Here is a 17,279-nt window from a genome sequence, read left to right on the forward strand (position 1 = left end):
CCTACGCTTCCCTGGTCCCCCCGGCAACCGCTGCGCACTCGCACTCGGGACGCCGGGGGCGGGTCCCGTAACGGCCCCGCCCCCAGCGCGTGCGCGGGTCACGTGGGGGCGCGGCCCGTGGTAGCTGCGGCGGCGGTGACGGGGGCGGAGGTCGAGCGTCTTTGGTGGGACCGGCTCCGAGACTGCGTCGCCTTTGCAGGTACCGCGCCCCCCACGCCGGGCCCTGGGCCCCGGACCCTCCTGGTCTCCCTCGGCGCCCACTGGGACTTCGGCCCGGCCCCTCCTTCTGCGCCCCACCACGCCCCCCTGGACTAGTGCCCTCAGTGCCGAGACACCCAGGCCTCCCGGACCCTTTCGTCCCTCCCTTCCCTCGGACCCCGCCCCCAGCGTCCCTCCTTCCAGAGTGTCCCCCCAGAGCGCCCCTTTCACAGCTCCGTCCCGGCGTTGCACCCACACGGGACTTCCTTTTCTGGGCCCGCCCCTCCCCCAGGACCCGGCTGACCTGGGGCCCCAGCCACCCCGAGCGCGGGCCCCACTTTTTCCCAGACCTGACCCAGGTGCTCCGCACGAGGCTCTGAAGATCACCCCTTTGTGCTTCTTTATTGTCGTTTCCGAAGGACTTGGTCTGAGTGGGATTGGTTGTCGTCGTCTTTGTTCTGAAGTAGAAGTAATTCACAATAAGGGAGCTCTTGGAGAAAGGGCCCCACCAGTTCCCCAGCGGCGGTCGTTTGTTCGGCCCTGCCCGGTGCTGGAGGGGAAGGGTTCTGGAGACCAGTGAGGCTGTCGCTGTTCCAAAGGAACGTGCAGCCCAGACACAGACCGGCTCTTGAAGCCAAACCCAGCGGCCCTCTCGGTGATGCTAGCAGGATGCCTGCCTGGGGGTCTTACAGTGGGCGTCGCCAGCCAGGGCTCAGAACTTTGGTAGATCTTGATCTGAATTCCCACAGCCCATTTCTTCACTTTACCTCGGTAAGCCTCAGTTTCCCTGTCTGTAAACTGGGAACGATTAAAACGCTGCCTCGTAAGGTTGATGAGAGGGCAAGTCCGATGATAGGAATAAAGCACGTAGCGGAGTCTTTTGCATAAAGCCAGCTCTCCGTTTTAACCCTGAGCACTGCAAATAGACAAGCGCTAACGTTGAACACTGAATTATAGTGGCTAATAGCCAAGGTTTATGGAGCAGTTATGTTCTGGGCTCTGTTCTGAGTGCTTTTTGCATATGATCTACTTTAATTCTCATTATGATCTTAGGCAGGAACTATTAGCCCCATGTTTACAGGTGATGTAAGGTGAAGTAATGTCACCTTCACCCAAGACACACAGCTCTTATATGGGGAGCGTGGATTCGAATCCAGGATGTCTATTTTCAGAGTCTGTGGTTATAATCACTACAGTAATGTTCCAGGGGCATAGAGTTCAACAAATTGGTATTTTTTTAGCAGATTTTTTCTTTTTGAGATAAAATTCACCATTTTAGCTATTTAAACATGTACTGCTCATAGCAGCATATTCACGGTGTACAGTCCTCACCCCTATTTAATTGCAGAACATTCTTATCGTCCCCCAAAGAAATCCCACCCCATTAGCAGTCGCTCCCCATTTCCCACTCCCCCTGTCCTGTGGCAGCCTTCATCTACTTTCTGTCTCTGGATTTGCCTTTTCTGGACATTTCATATACATAGAATCCTATGATGTGTCGCCTTTTGTGTCTGGCTTCTTTCGCTCAGCATACTGTTCTCAGGGTTTGTCCATGGCATGGCATGTATCCATACTTCATTTTTTTTATTGCTGAATAATATTCCATTATGTGGATAGACCACATTTTGTTTATCCATTCCTCTGTTGTTGGACATTTGGGTTGTTTCCACTTTTTAACTGTTGAATAATGCTGCTATGAACACAGCTGTACAAGTTTTTGTGTGAGCCTAAGTCTTCGGATATCTTGGATCTATATCTAGGAGTAGATGCTATTATTATTTTAATTCCCGCTGCACAAAGGGAGACCTGAAGCTGAGGGCTGTCGGATCTTGGATGAGAACTGCCGTGCTCTGCTCTTTGCATGCACTTCAGGGTAGTGGCATACTGCAACTTGGCAAAGGAGGGTAAGGAAATTCCAGAAAGTCATGATACACCCATAATAACTTCGTCAAAGTGCTGATGCAAAGTTTGAGAAGCTTCTCGAGTTTTCTCTCCCCGAGAGGGAAGTTTGAACTTTGAACACAAAACATTATTTTCTTCTGTTTACTAAATAAATATCATATACTTAGCACCATGCCAGGGGCTGAGGAGGAATAGTAAAGATGGATGTGATCCCAGCCTCACACCATCACAAGGCTGTGGGAGGATTAAAGAATTAAATCTGAAAAACAAAACTGTAAAAAAAATTTTGGAAAATCATATGGGAAAATATCTTTATGACTTGGGACTAGGATGGGATTTCTGAAATAAAACATGACAAGCCCAAACCATGCAGGGAAAAGATAGATAAGTTTGACTACATTAATATTAAGACATTCAGTTCATCAAAAGCACTATAAAGAGACAAAGGATACAGAGAACTAGTATCTACAATATGGAAAGAATTCCTATAACTCTGAAAGAAAAAGAAGACAACACGTCAAAAGCTAGGAACAGGCATTTCATAGATGAGAAGACACAAACCGCACATAAACATCCAAAGAGTGCCAGTCAACCTTATTAGTCGTCAGGAAATGCCAATGAAAACCATGGTGAGATCCCATTTCACAGCCAGCCTTTGGCAGGAGGTGAACTGCTGGATGTTGCCAGCCATCGAGAGGAGGCAGCATGAGCTCACACTTGCTGCTGGTGGGCGTGTAAATTGGTGCAGCCGCTTTGGCAGCTTCTCGTTGTACGCGTGGATGCCCTGTGGCCCAGCAGTTCGACTCATAGGCCTATCCCTTCGAGAAACTCTTGTACACGTGCCCAGGAGACATGCATGAGAAGGTTCATGGCAGTGCCGTTCATAATTGTAAAGTCAAAACCAATGAGAACAACCCATCAGCAATAGAATGGTTATGTGAATTGTGTGTCTGTACCGTGAGGCAGCGCGGCAGTGAGAGTATACGGCCTACAGCTGCGGAGGCGTGGGTGAGTCTCAAAAACAACGCTGAGTGAAAGAAACAAGTCACCAAAGGATACTTGGAGTTTGATTCCTTTATGTAAAGGTCAGAACCAGGGAAAACGGAATATTTCAGAATCCATGCTGCAGTAATAGTACAACTGTTAAAAAAGAAAAAAAGAAGCAAGGGAATATTACATCAGAGTTTAGGAGATTGATTACCACCCCCCCCCCCACCGGGTGGCAGAAGGGGATGTGACCAGGGAGGAAGCATCGGGGCTTCTAAGACTCTGCTTTGATTTGTGAAGTAGGGTGTCTGTGTGGGTGTTTTGTTCATTACTCTTTGAACTGTGCATAATAGGTTTTACAACTTTTGTGTACATTTTCCAGTTTTCTTAAATTACAGAAAAATTAGTTTTAGATCTATTTCCTGCCCTCAAGAGGCCTTTGTTCTAGTTGAGGAACCAAGATAGAGTCCAGATACTGCACTGCTCCGCATTCTGTTTAAGTGTTTAAGTGTCACGTGGGGGAGAGAGACAGAGGGGAACTCATGCTGGTGGGTGTGGAGACCTGGGAAGGGAAGGGAAGAGGGGTGTGGGCCTCCCGTCCATCGGTCCACCCCAGGGCTGGCGTGTTGTGGTGCTTGTCAGCGAGTCCTGGGACTGAGCTGGGGAGAAGGGGTGGGACTTGAGCTGGTCTTGTGAGGAGAGACAGGACGGGAGTGCTGAGAGCAAGGGTCTGAGTGAAGTGAGATTTCTATTAAAAAAAAGTTTAAAGTCCTAACCCTGCAGCCTTACTGAAAAGTTGGACAGTGCCGGCTGTTGACAAGGGTGGTGAGGACCACCTCAGCCAGTCGAAGATCTGAGGAGCCTCTGGGGATACTTTCTGGTTCCTGAACACACTGGAAGGTTTTGGTTTGAGGGATGTTTCAGGATTTGCAACTTGTCTCTATACTGTCTTAAAAACTAGACTGACAGTCTGTCCGTCCCTGCATCTTAATTTCCTATGACTGCTGTAACAAATTGCTACAAGCTCAGTGGCTTAAAACAAGACATAGTTATTCTCTTACAGTTCTGGAGGTCAGAAGTCTCATGTCAGTCCCACTGGACTAAAGCCCGGGTGTCAGCACGGTTGTGTCACTTGGGGAGGCTCTGGGGAGAATCCGTATCCTGGCCTTTGCCAGATTCTGGAGGTGCCTGCCTTCCTTGACCTGTGACCCCTCTCTGCATCTTCAGTCCAGTAGCCTCTGGTCTTTAAATCTCCCTGGCACTCTCTGACCTCTGCTTCTTGGTCACAGCTCCTTCTCTGACTCTGACCCTTCTGCCTCCGTCTAATAAGGACACGTGTGATCACATTGGACCCACCTGGATAATGCAGGATCATCTCCCCATCTCAAGATCCTTAATCTTCAAAGTCCCCTTGCTACATGAGGTGACGTATTTACGAGGTTTGAGGATTAGGATGTGGGCATATTGGAGGGCCATTATCTACCGACCCCACTACCTTTTGTTTGGTGGTGTTTTAATTGTCTTTTTTCTATCATACTTGCTTTATTTTCTTTGAAAACATTTTGGACAATCTGTCTTATGTTCTCGTAGCATCACCCCCATGTAGCATTCATTTGGAAAGCCTGGGGATGCCTGTGTTTCAGCCAAGACACTTCTCCCAGAGCTCTTTGATTCCCGAAGGGTTTTGTATTAGGTCTGATCGCCTTTTTCATGGTGAAGTTGAGTCAGCTAAACTGTAGGTCGGGATAATGTTACAGGCACAGCAGCCGTGCTTTGAAGACGTGACTTTGCTCCTTGGAGTCTTGACCATAGTTTTCCCATGATGCCTTCATAGTTGTGATGTTACCTCAAAGGGGTGTTTTTAGGCTTTTTTGGAGCAGTTTTGGGCTTATGATAAAATCGATAGGAAGGTACGGAGACCCCACATGCCGCCTACTCCGGCACATGCAGAGCCTCCCCTGTATCAGCGTCCCTCACCAGAGTGATGCCGTTTCTACTGAGGGTGAGTCATAATCACTGACGCGTCATAATCACTCAAATTCCGTAGTTTACCTAAGGGTCCTTTAGCCCTGATGAATATTGCCCTGGAGAAGTAGAAAATGCCTAGAAGACAGTAGGGAATTGCACTGCTTTTCCTATTTCGGGGACAGTTCTGACTGTTTGCCTCTGTTGTTCACTGATGTTTTAGTTTCCGTAGAGGCAAGAAAACAAAGCTTTATAATAACTTGTACAGGTAGGGTGTAGAGGGACCAGGATTTTACTGTGTTTCAGTGTTGCTTTCTAAGTAATGGATTTCTCTAAGTTTCAGACTAGTACCTATGCACAGAACAATGAACTAGTCAAACCCCCAAAGCAAGTTAAAAGCAGCCTGCTATCTGTGCGTACCTTGGTAGCCTTCTCGACCTAAATGTGTAGTAAACCCCTTTAAAACTGCTTCCATGAGCTTTCCTAGAACTGAATGGCTTTGGGGGGGAGTCCTGATTTCTTCTTCCATTAGAAAGACATTATTTTTCATCAGCTACTTACGGATGAGGAGAGGATTAAGAGGATGTCAGGCGTGTAGAATTTCCAGTCCTTTGCCATTTATGGTCCATCGAGGTGCGAGCAAATGGGTGAAAATGTCTGGCGTGTCTGAGGAGCGGCAGGGAGTCGGTCACAAAGACGCATGTTCTCCGTCTGGCTTTGCTTCGTCCCCGTCTGGATGGACCAGGGCCCAGGCCGCCTGACTTCCTGCCCGCGAGGCCACTGTCCCTCCACCGCCCCCAGCTGCCTTCTGCACTAAACCTGATGAGCTCCTGCCTTTGGCCCAACGTTTCTGTGTGGCGTAAAGGCATCTCACAGCCTGGGCTCCCCTCCCAGCCCCATTTCCACCCCTGGGTGCGCATCCCGCGCTGTGAGCTCGTTGCTGCTGTCACCATTTCCCGGCAGGCCAGGCTGTGCCTCCTCTCTGCCCAGGCACGTCTCGCCCCCGCCCTCCTCCCTGGGGAATCGCTCTGTTGAGAGACCCAGCACGGGTCCTCGGCGTCGGACACTTGCTGCTTTCTTCATTGCTGTCCTAATAGTTTGGCTTTCCACGTAGACTTTCCTACAGCCTAGTGACCGTGTGTATTTAGGCTTCTTGGCTGCATCGTTTATTATTCATAACTAAATTGGCGTTTGAATTTATCAGTCTTTTGTGAGTTTGGTTGGCGTGAGTCAGGTCTGTCCACGTTGAGCTGCCTCTGGGGAACGATGAGATGCATCTCAGACCTAGAATGCCGTCAGCCCTCTGATGATCCGCGATTAAAAAAAAGAATCCAGCAATGATAATCAACGTGTAAGGGAGCACGGAATTGCAATTTAAAATATCGTGACGGTCCCCCCTGACTGGTGGCGCAGGGGATCCAGTGGGTGGGGTTGAGAAGCGGGGTTGGAGGCCCTGGCACCGCTGGTCTCTGCTCCCCTCCGACGCCTGCACATCTCCTGCTGGGCCTGCACAGGATGGCCCCGGGGGCCTTGCCCACGAGGGGTTTCTTTTTGTAAAGGATTGCAGGTGTTGGTTTGGTGGTCCCCTCCCCGCGGGAGGGGACTGAGAGCTGAGCTAGGCTGGGTGGTGCGATTTCATGCAGCACCTGATCTGGGAGCTCCTGCTCCGTCTGCGCCAGGGGTTGTGTGAGGTGCTGGAGGAGTGTGTGGGGGGAGATCTGGCCCCCCAGGGAACGCAGCCTTGGGTGGGGGGTTTCAAAGCCGAAACAGGCACCAGGCGGTGTCTAGGGTGGAGGGAGAGGGGAGAGGTGGCCCTGGCGTTTCCTTCCATCTCCTCATCCTTAAGCCCCCGGCCCCAGGCAGGCTGGAAGGGGCCATCCCTCCCTGCCGCTGCCGCCAGCCCAGGACCCACATGCTCAGGTGGGCAGCCTGGATCAGCCGGGAGTGTGGAACAGGTGCTGCGGCCGAGCGGAGGGTCTGGTGCTCTGTGGCCGGAGCGCAGCACAGTGGTTTGCAGAGAGAAGGGTGAGGCCCGGGGAAGCCCAGCAGATGCCTGGGACACGTCGGGGGCAGGGTGTCTGCTCTGCGTCCTGGGTCTCCCTCCAAGCACAGCACAGTGGTTTGCAGAGAGAAGGGTGAGGCCCGGGGAAGCCCACCAGATGCCCGGGACAGGTCGGGGGCAGGGTGTCTGCTCGCCGTCCTGGGTCTCCCTCCAAGCGGTCTGGACAGATTTTGTCCTGTGTGACGAAATGTTCCTTAAGGAACAAGGTGCTGGAGCCGGGATGCCTCCCAGCCCAGCCTTCCACCGGCCGGGCACTGGCGGCGCCTGCCTTCTTCCCAGACCAGCTGATGCGTCGCTGCCTGTGCAGGGAATCGCGGCACGGGGGTGGTCCCGTTTCCTTAACTTTTAAAACGCTTCGGTCGTAGTTTTATATAAACTTATCCCAGCTGAGCTGTGAAGGAGAGGCATTTGTTTCCTGTTGGTTTTTGTTCACAGCTTGTCCTGCAGAGAAGACAGAGCAGTGTATTCCTGAAGGCCCAGGGCTGGCAGAGGAGGTAAGAGGAAACCACAGGTACTTAATGACTTGAGCAGAAAAATCGGGGAACTTGGTCGCAGTCAGGCTTCTTTTGCTGAAGTTTTTCCTTCTGAGATGTTCAATTCTTGAAAAAAATGGTGTTTGTGAGGGTCGAAGTTCCCTTTACACAGCTTCCCCTTGGGGTGAGGTCATTCCCTGAGGCATACCCGACCTTTTTAGCTGGAACCCTATTACAGACACTCCTGCAATTCATTTTCCCACAAGTATTTCTTTGGCTATGATCCATAAATCCTTGATATGTGGTTTTCAATTTTTCATTGAAAACACTGTTTTAACATTTTAGATGTACGCCCACCTGTTATTTTGAAGAATAGATTTAATGTTCCAAGTATCTAGTTTTATTGGTCATAGTTTTGTTATTTCGAATTTTATCACATTTTGTTTGAAAAGTACTGGTGCATACAAGTATTATGTTTCACATTTGCTTTCTTCATGGCCTAGTATTTGATTAATTATGACAAAAGGCATGTGTCCACTTTAAAAAATTATTTCAGGAACTCCTAACTTAGGGTGGTTGGACTTGGATATTCAGTTTTTATGTTCTTCCTTGTAAGAAGCTAATGTTTTGGTTGTTTCTCTGGGAATCTTGAATTAGCACCATTCAGGGACGGCAGCAATGTGAGCGCTCAGTGCCCGGCAGGGGCCTCTCCAGCCAGCACCTGCCTCCTCAGGATGTGGCTGTGTACTGAGATGGGGCAGCAGGGGGGACCCTTGGAGAGGGTGACACGTCACTGCCTCATCGCTAGCATCCGGAAGCATTGAGAGGCGCTCATGCGCAGCAGAAAAGGGGTGAACACATTTGAGGTGGATGGCCGTGACTGTGAACGTCTTTCAGAGGATTTGGAGCAGCGCCCAGAGTGTACTGCCTTAGTGGGGTGGACTGACCCGAAAAAGAAAAGCGTCTTCAGCCCAGACTGCACTGATCTTGATAGTCCATGTTTTAGGGAATCTCAGCCAGTGAGGTCCATGAAGAAGCATTACCCCAGGGGAGCATGTAATTGTTGTTATCTTGTTAAGTAATTGGTTTGTGTGCTTAACAAAGTTTATAATGTTTTCTTTTCTTGACCAATTTTGGCATCCTTATCATAGGAGGTAAGTTTCTCTGAACAGAACCCCAAAGTGTACAGCACTTCACTTACTGGAAGTAAGGTGGCCCCTTCAGTCATTTCCTGTATTGCTATTTGAGAAGGACGTTTCTTTAACTTACTTAGTGCCACACCAGCTTAGAGTTACGGTAGGAGTGGAAATTTTAACGTTTGAGGGGTTATATCCTCATTGTGAGGCATTTAGGAATCCTACTGCCTATTTCTTTCAGTTTTCTGTCATATTTCTTTTGTATGTTTTGTTGGTTTGTAATTTGGACTGCACACTCATGTGCATACTCAACACACAGATATATATAGATATTTACATATTTATATTCAATAGTTTTTTTGTTATTTTATGTGCCTGTTACCACAGTGTGGTATCATTCTTACAGTGTGTTCCATTCCAGGGGTTAATTTGTTTTCTCCACTACGCAAACCTTGGTTGAGCTCAAATTGCACTGTGGTGGAGCGGGAAGGAATTCACTTATTCTTCCTTAAGCGTATGCCAATTTTTGCTGCTATCGTCGGGGATTTTTCTTAGTTTCAGGATTTATTTTTTTCCTATTCTAATGCAGTTTCTATGAAAGGGGCCACTTCCAGAAGTTTTACATAAATGTTTGTTTGGCTTAAATCTATTTTCTTTTATTAATATATAGTAAATGCTGTATCCTTGTGTTTGTGCATATCTGAGCTCCCTGTAATTTCATTGTGGTCTGTTCTGGCCTTTTTGATGTTTGACCCTCACTTGATAGCACACAGTTGGCTCAGGCCTCAGTGGCTCCCCGGGTCAAGTCCAGGATGAAGTTCATCAGCCTTGGTCGTGCCCGGCCTTTCTCTGCCTTTCTGAGCACAGGCGTACATACCCCAGTTCGTATGGCATTTAAGGTTGTTTTGTTAAATGCTCGTCTCTTCTTCTAGGTCGTTATTTACTTCATCTCTGAGTCCTTCGCGTCTGTCACGGTACATGGCACGTAATAGGTGCATCGCGATGCTTGCTGTGTGAATACTTACAAGAATTGAACTGGGCTTTTCTTTCCCCAAACGTTAAGGGGCCAGGCAAGGGTAATGGTGCGATGGAACGTGCTTCTGCACTATCATTTGAGAAAACCATTTCCTCAAGTTTGGGGAGTATCTCTTTTTAAATATACATTTATGAATATTATTTATACATAATCTAATTTATGTTTATTTGATGTTAAAGTTTATTAGAGCTTAGTTTTGTCTCAAATGGGTTGTAAGGTCTTTGAGGCCAAGGCCCTGTCTTAATATTGCCTCTGTTTCTTCTCCTTTGTCTCTCCAGGGATAGTAGGCCCTCTGCGCTTGCCGGTTTTGAATAAATATAAATTCAATAAAAGAAAGAAACATTCCTCTCAGCTGTTATGTGAATTCAAAGGTCTGTGTCTGTCAGTGTGCTGGACCAGGAGCGTTTTTTGGCACAGGGCGTATTGTGTTCGTCTCCGTAGCCACAACATTTAGCGCAGTGCCTGGATTTTAGTAGGAATTTGGTAACTCTTGATAACTATGTTGACTAATCTTCTTGGAAGGAAAGAACTTTATAAGCTACAGATGTTAAATAATGAGATCATAAATTGTCTGGATCCATGGGCTACATGCATCTGAACAGTTACTGTTATTTGAATGCAAAATTGTTAAGCTCTGATGTCCTCAGATGCCTTTCTTCCCCCGCACTGTGCGTGTTCCTTTGACTTACTAAGCAAAAGCCACCTCTCTCTCTCGCTGCCCTCCCTTGCAGGCTGCCATGGCTGCCGTCGACAGCTTCTACCTCTTGTACAGGGAAATCGCCAGGTCCTGCAACTGCTACATGGAAGCCCTCGCCTTGGTTGGAGCCTGGTACACGGCCAGGAAAAGCATCACCGTCGTCTGTGACTTCTACAGCCTGGTCAGGCTGCATTTCGTCCCGCGCCTGGTGAGCAGAGCTGACCTGATCAAGCAGTATGGAAGATGGGCAGTCGTGAGTGGTAAGAGAGGAGTTTTCAGTTCTTGCCTAATCTAAAAATGAAATCATCTTTCCTGTTTAATCTGTGTTTTAAGTCGGATGCATCATTCCTGGAGTTACTGAATTTGATGTAATGTTTTCATGGGATAAAAAAATAAGACTTACTCTTATGATTATGTGCGCATTTCTTACCGCCCTCGTCTTGGAAGAATTTCCCTGTGATTCCTGTGCTTCTTATTCTGCCCCCTCCTGTTGCCAGCCCTGCTCCAGCCCCCGCTTCCTACCCTTTGCTTTTCCTTCTTGCTCTCTGTTTTGAAAGTGTCCTTACAAACTGGTACCACTTTCAGAAACACTTCCCTTATTTTAAATTGCATTTTAATTTACCATTGTTTCCCAGGAAAGTACCTCCTGGCACTCACTGAAGCCAGATGGGAGCTTGAAAACAGTTTCCCACTGTGTCTCACGGTCAGCTTGGTGAATGTAAAACAACTCTTCCTCTGCCTGTCAGAGTGTCTGGGCGAGTATTTGACTAGCTTGTGTCCTGGATTTGACCTTGTGCTTGACTGACCACTTGCAGAACTCGGTTTATTTCTAGTGTGAATCCTTCTCTGATTAAACCCGGACACAGGGTATTTAAAGTCCATTTTAAAGGTCAAACTGAGAAACGAGTTTGCTCACTTTTCCCGGCTTGTACTGTAGGCGCAACAGATGGGATTGGAAGGGCCTACGCAGAGGAGTTGGCCAGCCGTGGGCTCAGCATCGTCCTGATCAGTCGGAACCAAGAGAAGCTGCAGGCGGTCGCTAAAGACATAGCCGACACCTACAAAGTGGAGACTGACGTCATTGTCGCGGACTTCAGCAACGGCCGCGAGATCTACGGCCTGATTCGGGAAGCCCTGAAGGACAGAGACATTGGCATCCTGGTGAACAACGTGGGCGTGTTCTACCCCTACCCGCAGTACTTCACGCAGGTCTCGGAGGACACGCTCTGGGACATCGTCAACGTGAACATTGCCGCCGCCAGTCTGATGGTCCACATAGTGTTACCCGGGATGGTGGAGAGGAAGAAAGGGGCCATCGTCACCATCTCCTCCGGCTCCTGCTGCAAACCAACCCCCCAGCTGGCGGCGTTTTCCGCGTCTAAGGTAATGCGTTCCCAGTTGGAAAGTGAAATCATCATGCAGGAGAACGTTTATCACAATGGTTTGGTCCAGTTGGTTGAGCTCTTTGTCAGCAGCTCATGTTTGCTTATGCTGTATATTTTTTCCCTGAAATGACCGTTAAGTCTTTTTTTCCTCCTGAATTTCTTCCGAGTTCCTGAAAAATTAAGTCTTTTCCCCTCCTGTTTTAACAGGCTTACTTAGACCACTTCAGCAGAGCATTGCAGTATGAATATGCTTCCAAAGGAATCTTCATACAGAGTCTAATCCCATTCTACGTAGCTACCAACGTGTCCACCCCTGGCAGCTTTCTGCACAAGTGCCCGTGGTTGGTGCCTTCGCCACAGGTGTACGCCCATCATGCTGTTTCTACCCTTGGCATTTCAAAAAGGACCACAGGATACTGGTCCCATTCCATTCAGGTAACAGTGTGCGCTCAGCTCTTGTAATTAGGTTAATGCATCCCAAACCTTTTTTAAATGATACATGGGAATCTGATTGAAGTGTGATGCTGAAAGATGAGGATTGTAAATCCTGATTCTCAAACCTTAGAGTGCTCCAGTTTAAGGATCCAGCTCACGTTCTTTGAGTTCTTTTCCATCTTCCCCATTCCCATTTGTTTCTTACCTTTTTAAGTCCCGCCTGTCTCAGTCTCTTGGGAACGCATGGCATGTGTATTTTAAGCGCTGTGCACTTTTCTGACAAGCTGGATGTGTACCCTCGCTGTGGACATCCTCCCCTCGGCTCATTGTTCCCAAGTCCTACTGAGCTGGGTCCCCGCAGGGGCCACGCTGTGTCACATTGGTCAGGAGCAGGCCTGGACACACGGGTCAGGATCCCCGAAGGCGCCCAGAGCCTTGCAGAACCCGAACCCCCCCACCCGGCTTTTCCACAGTTCCCAGTGCCTGGAGACTTGGCACCCCTTTCCTGTTACTGCTATTATCTCAACAGGCCGATGAGTCAGCCTCCGGAGTTGATCCGTCAGTACCCAGAGGATGAAATTCTCTCCTTTTCCATTAGCTCTTTCCCTCCCACTGCCCAGGGTACTGAAACCTCCCTGGGACAAGCCAGTGAGTCTCTGCCTGCCCCTCCTTAGGAAACAGGCAGAATCCAACTTGATGCTGGTCCCCCTGTAGTGGGCAAGTGGTCATGAGAGGAGATTTAAAACAAACAGATTTTTAGATGCTGCTTCCATCTCCACTCAGTAAATACTGAAAATAAAATGCCCTTTGGAGGGGGATCTGATTACCTAGCCTATGTCAGGCGCCCCCATGTTTCAATGTGACCCTCCTTACAGAGTCCTCCTGAGGGACCGTATATTGCCTTCTTTCATCTCCTTGGATTTAGAGCCTTCTGCTTTAGGACAGTGGCCCCAAGGAGGAGTATTTGGGTATTTTTCCCATGAAATCCTGACTCTTCAAAGAGGTCCAAAGAGACCTTGGTCATTTTCACAGGTAGTTACTTATGGCTCCAGGCCAAACACGGGACCCCTGTCTCCAAGGTGGCTAAGGTGAAGCTTCTGTGGAACCTGCTGGCAACAGCTGCAACTCTGGGACCCTCACCCCACAGTTCATCGTGCTGGGACCCCCTCCTTGTTCACTGTGGTTCCTGGAATAGCAGAGTGACCTGGGTCTGTTTCTTAAGGAGAATGTGGAGTGACCTGTATTACTACACCTCTGGTCAAGGCTAGAACATCGGCACCTGCCAGGGGCCCGTCCATCTCCCCTCCTTCACACACAAGGTGTTAAACTTTCGCTCAGTCTCGGACAGATCCGTCAGTGTTGGGCAGGGCTTCTCCACCTGGGCACTAATGGCGTAGAGGTTGGCTCATTCCTTGTTGTGGGACCTTCCTGTGCACTGTACGATGTTCACAGCGTCCTGGACCTCTGTCCACTAGATGCCAGTAGCACCGCCACCCCACTTGTGACAGCTAATACTGTTTCTGGACCTTGCCGAATGTCCCCTGGGGGGACGTGGCCCAGGAGACCCCCTGGAGCAGAGCAGCATCAGTGGACGTCCTCCCCGTGTCCCCGAGCCTTCCTCGTCGCACCTCAAGACACTCTCTCAGGGTCCTGGTGTTTTGGACTCAGTGCTTTTGTTTAACTTAGCACCACTCTGCCCCTCAATCCCCAGTTTTCTCACGCAGTACTAAGCACGTATGCAGTTTTCTCTTTCATCTGCCTTTTATTCCTGGGCTGATTTGTAATTCTTATCCACATTCCATGCTATTCATGTCACGTTAAGTAAAGATGAAATCGTATCACTGCATGTAGGTCTGTCCCGCCTCATTAGAGAAAGGGGGCGGGTGGGCGGTGATCACATTTCTGTTCCCCAGAGAGTCTAGCATAGGGTCTTATACAGAAGTAGGTGCTCAGTGCAGTAGCACCTAAGGTTTTTTCCTTTTTTGTATTTAATGGGATTGGTGATGTTTGTTGGTTTAAATGATTGCTGATCTGTGCATTTTGTTGTCGATGACTTTGGGTTCTAACCTTAAAATCTTTTTCTCTTTCATTTTTAGTTTCTTTTTGCACAGTATATGCCTGAATGGCTCTGGGTGTGGGGAGCAAATATTCTCAATCGTTCCCTACGTAAGGAGGCCTTATCCTGCAAAGCGTGAAGCTGGCTGATGGTTGGGAAGTGTTGCCAACTTGGGGAACCTGCAGCATTCTACATTTGGAAGAACACATGTAATTTATCTTCTGCATTTTCTTTCATTACTGATCATTTAGCATACTGTTGACTCATCATTTGCAAAACAAACATAACGCTTTTAAGAATGCTGTGGAAAAGCCTCAAGGGCCACTTGGATGGCACAGAGTAAATAACAACCACCACAAAAGAACTGATGAGGAAACCTAAATTTTGATGCTTTTTTTTTTTTTTAAGCTGTTCAAAAGTTGTGTGATTTATGTTGTTCTGAGAGCTACTAGCAATCTGATATTGAAATATGATATGACTTGTCAGCTCTTACAATTTCATGTGTTGTTTCTTAAGGGAAATTATTTCAGTAGATGAATTATAGTATTGGTTTTCAAATGTTCATCAGGAAAAACTATTTAAAAGTGTTATTTTCTAGGTAAGGTTGCTGGTATAATTAGTGGAAATCTGTATTGTGTAACTCTAGTTGTTTGGCTGTCTGTGTATGAAATGCTGCTCTTCAACTGATACTTCGTTAGAGAACCATATATGTATGTATGTTGTGTGCATCTAGGCAACTTTATTTATGGGTAAGTTACTTTAAAAAAGATTGCTCGTCAAGATGGCTTAATGTGGAACTTTAAGGGTATTAAAATTCTAGATTTTTCCTTTTCATACTAAACAAGGCTACCCAATTTTGTGCTATAGATTTGCCAAGTATAATATTACTTACGACATTCTGTTTTTTTTAATCTACTAAGGAATTAATTCATTCTTAGATTTGGACATGTAATAATTGACCCTCAGTCATCTTCTGATTTATAATTACTGTGGATAAGTAATGATTTCGCAGCCTATGACCCATTTTATAACAAATTTAGCCCTTTAGAGCTTGTTATACCTCGTTGTCAAACACTTTTCTATGTAACGTTATTCCATTCCAGTGGCATTATGGGTGTAAACATCAAATATTTATAGAATAGTAGTTAAAATATGGACAGATTATGTGTGTGTGATATGACATATTGTATCTGTTGAAATAAGTTAGAAGCTCATTCTTGGTTCGTGTAATGGATTTATGCGTTATAGTGAATACATTTATTGGTATGAAGATAATTATGCACAACCCACAACAATATGGGTTTGCACTGAAACCTACTGTGAAGTCTTTCTGGTTCAGGTCCTATAAAGCCAAACATTTTTGAGAACCACATACGTAGTACTTTGACAATTGCAAATCACTATACGAATATGACCGTATGTGCAAATTTGAAATTCACAGTTTAATATTGCAACATTGATTCAGAAACCGGTAAATTGAAATCAAGACTTTTATGAAATTGCTTTCTCCTGAGATAATATTCCATTACGAGTAGGCCTAAGCATGCGTTTATGTTATGCCCACAATTTTGCCAGTGACATTGCCTTAGTATTTCCAGATCTGACTTGGACTCAAGATCAGAAGTTAAGTTCAGAGCTCTTCTACTTACAGATCAGGCCTTCATCATCACATAAGAGGAAGAACTTCAGGTGTGAAAATTTACACACTAGTGATACTACGTAGAACTGACCGTTCTACGATACTACGTAGAACTGACCGTTTTGCTTCCAAGTTGGCTTAGAAGCCTTTATTTTGTCATATTTGGCATTTCCCCACCTGACAATTTATGGTCATTAAGACTAGAGAAAATTTGACGTCATGCCACAGTGACTTGAACTTTAATTGACATAAGAAGCAGCAACTTGATGTAAAAATACCGTATTTATATCTAAGGTGTTATGTAGTACAGCAGTGTCTTATATTTATAGATTAGGTGTCGGATCATTGTTATATGATGAGACTAAGTAAACCATGTCAGTGATGTTTTAAAGTTCTCTCCTTGGCATGACATATGTAAGTATGCTGATTGGTGCAAAGTTCATGAAAGATCAAAACCAAGAATCTTCCTTAGGTTTTACCTTTCCCAGAGCTCATTTGAGAGTCATAATCAGACCACTGTAGATGGGGTTTCTTATTAAGAATGTGGGAAATAAGAACCTTTGAAACAATCTGTGGCCTGAAAACTTAACAATAAAAGCAGTTGCTTCTGCTTCCTTTGGAAGAGGTTTTGCTCCATATGTTTGTAAATTGGTTGTTTGGAAAGAGAGATACATTTTTTTTCCCGTAGGAACAATTATTTAAAAGTTACAAAAAATTAATCTCTGAACACCTGTGATAGTAACTCATTAAAAGCTGGTAAGAAAATTGTGCGTAACCACGTGTCTCATAAATCTTTTGAAACTACAGAGTTGATTTCTTGCTCTCATTCTCCTGATAGGCTGAATAAGATGAAAGCTGATTTTGATCACTGACATCGGCGATGTGGAGGTCACTGGTGGTTTTGTCATGATCCATTTTCATCGAGTGGTGGGGATGAAAAGTAGTGGGTTCAAGAAAGAGTGGGAAGAAAAAGGGAGTCGGTGAGCAGAGACAGCTCTTTGGAGGAGTCCGTTTTGCTTTAACCTCAGTTACTTAAAATCTTGGCACATTTGGGAACCGGAGGGTTAAGTGGTGTCCTCAATGTTGACATTGTTTGCCCTCGGAAACTAGTCTCTCTGTGTGTCTGTCTCAGTATTGGCTCAGGCCGTTACTCTTTAAAATAGCACTCAGTGTTAATAAAGATTTACCTTCCCATGGAATTGTGAAGGCTTCATTATATACATGAAGGGTTAGTTTAGGAAGTTATTAGAACCTGGAGTGGTGGAAAACCGGTAGACCAGGATTCTGGGGCTCTCAGCCTTCCTTGGT

The 17,279-nt window shown here is 46.7% G+C and overlaps 1 protein-coding gene across 3 annotated transcripts; it reads left to right on the forward strand.

Annotated features, from left to right (window-relative positions):
• The first annotated feature begins 93 nt into the window (after positions 1–93).
• Positions 94–16,904, forward strand: HSDL1 (hydroxysteroid dehydrogenase like 1). Of its 3 annotated transcripts, none has more exons than XM_007182570.2 (6): positions 94–199; positions 7,550–7,608; positions 10,532–10,716; positions 11,394–11,839; positions 12,049–12,276; positions 14,373–16,904. In XM_007182570.2, exons 3-6 carry the CDS (start codon positions 10,560–10,562, stop codon positions 14,469–14,471), a joined length of 930 nt encoding a protein of 309 aa, XP_007182632.1. In that variant the 5' UTR covers positions 94–199; positions 7,550–7,608; positions 10,532–10,559; the 3' UTR covers positions 14,472–16,904. The 3 variants fall into 3 exon arrangements, with proteins under 3 accessions (XP_007182632.1, XP_007182630.1, XP_007182631.1); XM_007182568.2 differs by having other exon boundaries at positions 100–199; positions 10,491–10,716; XM_007182569.2 differs by lacking the exon at positions 7,550–7,608 and having other exon boundaries at positions 100–199; positions 10,491–10,716.
• Positions 16,905–17,279: the final 375 nt, after the last annotated feature.

Source organism: Balaenoptera acutorostrata, chromosome 19, assembly GCF_949987535.1.
Source record: "Balaenoptera acutorostrata chromosome 19, mBalAcu1.1, whole genome shotgun sequence".
Lineage (NCBI taxonomy): Eukaryota > Metazoa > Chordata > Mammalia > Artiodactyla > Balaenopteridae > Balaenoptera > Balaenoptera acutorostrata.

Excerpts from the sequence above, each read along its gene's own strand:
- HSDL1 (XM_007182568.2), top strand. The coding sequence starts at position 10,497 with ATGGCTGCCGTCGACAGCTTCTACCTCTTGTACAGGGAAATCGCCAGG. Across the intron at positions 10,717-11,393 it reads AAGATGGGCAGTCGTGAGTG|GCGCAACAGATGGGATTGGA; the intron begins GTAAGAGAGGAG and ends CTTGTACTGTAG. Across the intron at positions 11,840-12,048 it reads CGGCGTTTTCCGCGTCTAAG|GCTTACTTAGACCACTTCAG; the intron begins GTAATGCGTTCC and ends CTGTTTTAACAG.